The sequence below is a fragment of the Bison bison genome, unplaced genomic scaffold (genome assembly GCF_000754665.1).
Source record: "Bison bison bison isolate TAMUID 2011002044 unplaced genomic scaffold, Bison_UMD1.0 scf7180017863991, whole genome shotgun sequence".
Lineage (NCBI taxonomy): Eukaryota > Metazoa > Chordata > Mammalia > Artiodactyla > Bovidae > Bison > Bison bison.
Window position 1 is genome coordinate 82,530 of NW_011494563.1, and position 3,753 is coordinate 86,282.

The window sequence follows — 3,753 nt, forward strand, 5'->3', positions numbered from 1 at the left end:
CTAGAGAGCATATTGAAAAGCAGAGACATTACTTTGCCAACAAAGGTCTGTCTAGTCAAGGCTATGGTTTTTCCAGTGGTCATGTATGGATGTGAAAGTTGGACTGTGAAGAAGGCTGAGCACCGAAGAATTGATGCTTTTGAACTGTGGTGTTGGAGAAGACTCTTGAGAGTCCCTTGGACTGCAAGGAGATCCAACCAGTCCATTCTGAAGGAGATCAGCCCTGGGATTTCTTTGGAAGGAATGATGCTAAAGCTGAAACTCCAGTACTTTGGCCACCTCATGCGAAGAGTTGACTCATTGGACAAGACTCTGGTGCTGGGAGGGATTGGGGGCAGGAGGAGAAGGGGACGACAGAGGATGAGATGGCTGGATGGCATCACTGACTCGATGGACATGAGTTTGAATGAACTCCGGGAGTTGGTGATGGACAGGGAGGCCTGGCGTGCTGTGATTCATGGGGTCACAAAGAGTCGGACACAACTGAGCAACTGAACTGAGCTGAACTGAAGGAATCTCTGTATGGTTTTTTACAGTGGGTACACTAATATACATTCCCACTAACAGTGAGAATATACACATATACAATGCAATACTACTCAGCCATAAAATGGAAGAAAATTCTCTCATTTGGGACAACATGGATGGAAGGCACTATGCTAAGTGAAATAAGAAAGAGGAAGACAAATATTGCATGATCGTATAAGTGGAATCTAAAAAGGCAGAACACAGAAAGAAACAGTAGAATGATGGTTTCCAGGAGCTAGAGAGTGGGGGATATAGGGAGATTTTGAATAAAGGGTATAAATTTTCAGTTACAAATAAGCTCTGATGATCTAATGTACAGCATGGTAATTATAGTTAACAATAGTGTTTTATACACTTATAAGTTGCTAACAGAATAAATCTTAAATATCCTCATCTCACACACACACAGAGAGAAAGGCAAATATACGTGGTGATAGATGTGGTTAACTAACCTTATTGTGGTAATCATTTTGCAACACATAGGTGGATCAAGTCATCCCATTGGATAACTTAAACTTACACAATGTCAGGATCAATTATAAAGCTGGAAATAAAGCTGGAAAAAAAAATTCCTCAGCAATGCTTTGCAGCTTTCAGTGTACACATCTTGCATGTTTTTGTTGGTTTCTATTCTTCTTTCATATTTTGGAGGCTATGGAATTTGTATTTTTATTTCCAATTGTTCATTGGCAATAGAATGAAGGGCAATTGATTTTTTCATTAAACTTTTTGTTTTGAGATAACTGTAGATACACACACAGTTGTAAGAAATAAAACAGAGATTCTTCGTATCTTTAGGAAAAAAGAGCTGAGGACAAATGTAAGGTATAGCTCAAACCTAAGTAAATAATACAAATAATGTTAAGATTTTTAGTGATATTAAACAGATCCAAGAAAAAGGACTGTATGATAGCAGTTGAAGTGAAGTGAAGTCACTCAGTCATGTCCAACTCTTTGTGACCCCATGTACTGTAGCCTACCAGGCTCCTGAGTCCGTGGAATTTTCCAAGCAAGAGTACTAGAGTGGGTTGGCATTTCCTTCTCCCTAGGATCTTCCCAACCCAGGGATTGAACCTGGGTCTCCTGCATTGCAGGCAGCCGCTTTACCATCTGAGCCACCAGGGAAGCAGTTAGGTTAAACCAAATGACTGCATAGCCATACCTAAAGAATGTAAAGACAATGACAACATAGAAAGAAGTCTAGAGTCACATATCACAGGGCTCTGTCCTTACCCATAATGGTGGAAAAAACAGTTAAAATACTGAAAAACCAACTTAATATTAATTACTGATTACTCTGACAAGCTAAAATACTTGGCCAAAAAAATTGAACAATCATAATAAATAAATATGAAGTCCTGACATTGAGAATAAAAAGCAATTCTATTATACAAGGATGATGTAAATCTAGTTAACAGCAGTTCATGTAAAAAAAAAAAAGCCCTAGGACTAATAGCATAATAACACTGATTTTTAAAAAGCAAATACAATGATACTGAACAGCAAAAATAGCCAAATCAAAAGAAATAGTACATCGCACTTTAAGATGTTTTTCAAAGTACCTCTAAATGACTATGTGTAGTCTTAAGCAGTGTATTTTAAGAAGCATGCTGTCATGTGGTAGAGTTTTTAGAGAAGAGGTCTAGACAGAACTGAAGCAACCTAGCACGCACACTAGGTATATCACATGGAGACCCATCAAAGGAACTGAGGCTATTTTACTTAGAAAAGAGAGAGAATTTGTGAGTAGGAGTTGGAAACAGCTGAATTCACGTATCTGACGGGCAGCAGTGTTAAACAGAGAACAGTCTCTTGCTTTGGAAGACTAAGAACTAAGATCAACACAGAAGTTACAAGGAAAGGCACTTCTACCTAATAGAAGGAACTAAAAAAAGAAAAAGCCAACAAGGGAATAGTCTGCACTCAAAATGGAGTTTAATACCTCCAAAGACTTAACAGATATTAAGGCATAGACTTAACAGATGGCTAACACCCAGGGGTATTTCAGAACTGATTCTTGCACTTGAAGGGATGACTACGAAGATTTTTTCTCACTGTAAGATTATCATTCTAATTTTTACTAAATCCAAGTCATGTGAGGATCACAGACATTCTGAATCATTACTCCTTTTCACTCCCCAATCCCAAAGCCAGGCAGAATTAACTTTTCCTCCAAGTCCCTCCCTATGATGTAATTGTTTCTTTTCTCCATCCTCATATATATAAGGCTCCTTTCTTTCACCTCTTCCAGCTCTGTCAAGTATTTAATCTCAGGTCAGGACGTTTCTTTTGCCATCATTATCCACTCTCCCCACCCCCCGCCAAGTCATCCCTACTACCTTCCATCTCAGGCGCACATCTCGTTCCTCTTGGAATCTGGACACCAGGGTTTCCCAAGCAGCGTATCTGGGTCCTCTTTCTGGAGCCCAGATGTCCAGCAGGAGTCTGAACCCTTATACACGCTGAAGTTGGTTGCCCTAAAAGACACAAGATGGGGGTCAGCGGCAACCGTTACAAAATCACATCTTAAAAGAGTTTTGCACAGTGGTCAAGAGATCCTTGAAAAAGAGAAATGCCCAGAGAGAGCATTAAAGAGGCAAGTGGCACTCCCGCCGCCGAACAAAAACAGAATGGAGATCGAGTACGCAGGTTTGGCCGCAGATTAAAAAAAAAAAAAACAAACCCTGGCGCCTACCCTAGAATCCGGCTAGAGGCGCCCATTTACTCGAACGGTTACCTCAGTGCACACTTGCGGGCTCACACCCCCGCGGGCTCAAAAAGACACACCTGTTGCGGAGCAGAAAAGCTGGAAGGTGGACAAACAGGGCGGGGCCCGGCTCTAGGCCTTCCTCCTAGGCCTGAACAAAAGAACAAAGCCCTCCCAAAGATCGGGGCGGAACAGCCCCCACACTGAAAGAGGCGAGGGGCGCCCTCTTCGAGGACTCCCCAGCTCCCTCCCTCAGAGGCCGCTCCTAGCCTAGAGTGAGAGAGGTGACGTCACGCGGCCGGAGGGCTGCCGGTTGCCATAGTGATACCTGGGCTTCCCTCTAGAGCGATTCTCACACTCCAATCCCGGGTCTGGAAGCTCTGGGTCAATCACCAAACCTAGCGAAGGGAGCCGAAGCAGCTGGACTTTTACCTCGGCCAACCTCTTTTCATGCCTACAGCCGGTTTCAACGGCCACTTCCGGTCGTGCGGAGAGAACCCCACCCCCACTTACTAGCG

At 42.7% G+C, this 3,753-nt stretch overlaps 1 protein-coding gene and 1 non-coding gene across 5 annotated transcripts in view; both read right to left on the bottom strand.

The window, feature by feature from the left end:
• Positions 1-3,753, bottom strand: part of ZNF184 (zinc finger protein 184) — a 20,251-nt gene extending 16,498 nt beyond the window's left edge. The window contains exons 1-2 of one of the 4 annotated variants that reach the window (XM_010834026.1): positions 3,668-3,753; positions 2,868-3,005 (exon numbers count right to left, since the gene is read on the bottom strand). In XM_010834026.1, the coding sequence (XP_010832328.1) occupies positions 2,868-2,874 (7 nt within the window). In that variant the 5' untranslated portion in view covers positions 2,875-3,005; positions 3,668-3,753. The other 3 variants (XM_010834025.1, XM_010834027.1, XM_010834029.1) reach the window with 3 other exon arrangements.
• Positions 1,582-1,653, bottom strand: TRNAC-GCA. Its single transcript has one exon. It is a non-coding gene; the product is annotated as a tRNA-Cys (tRNA).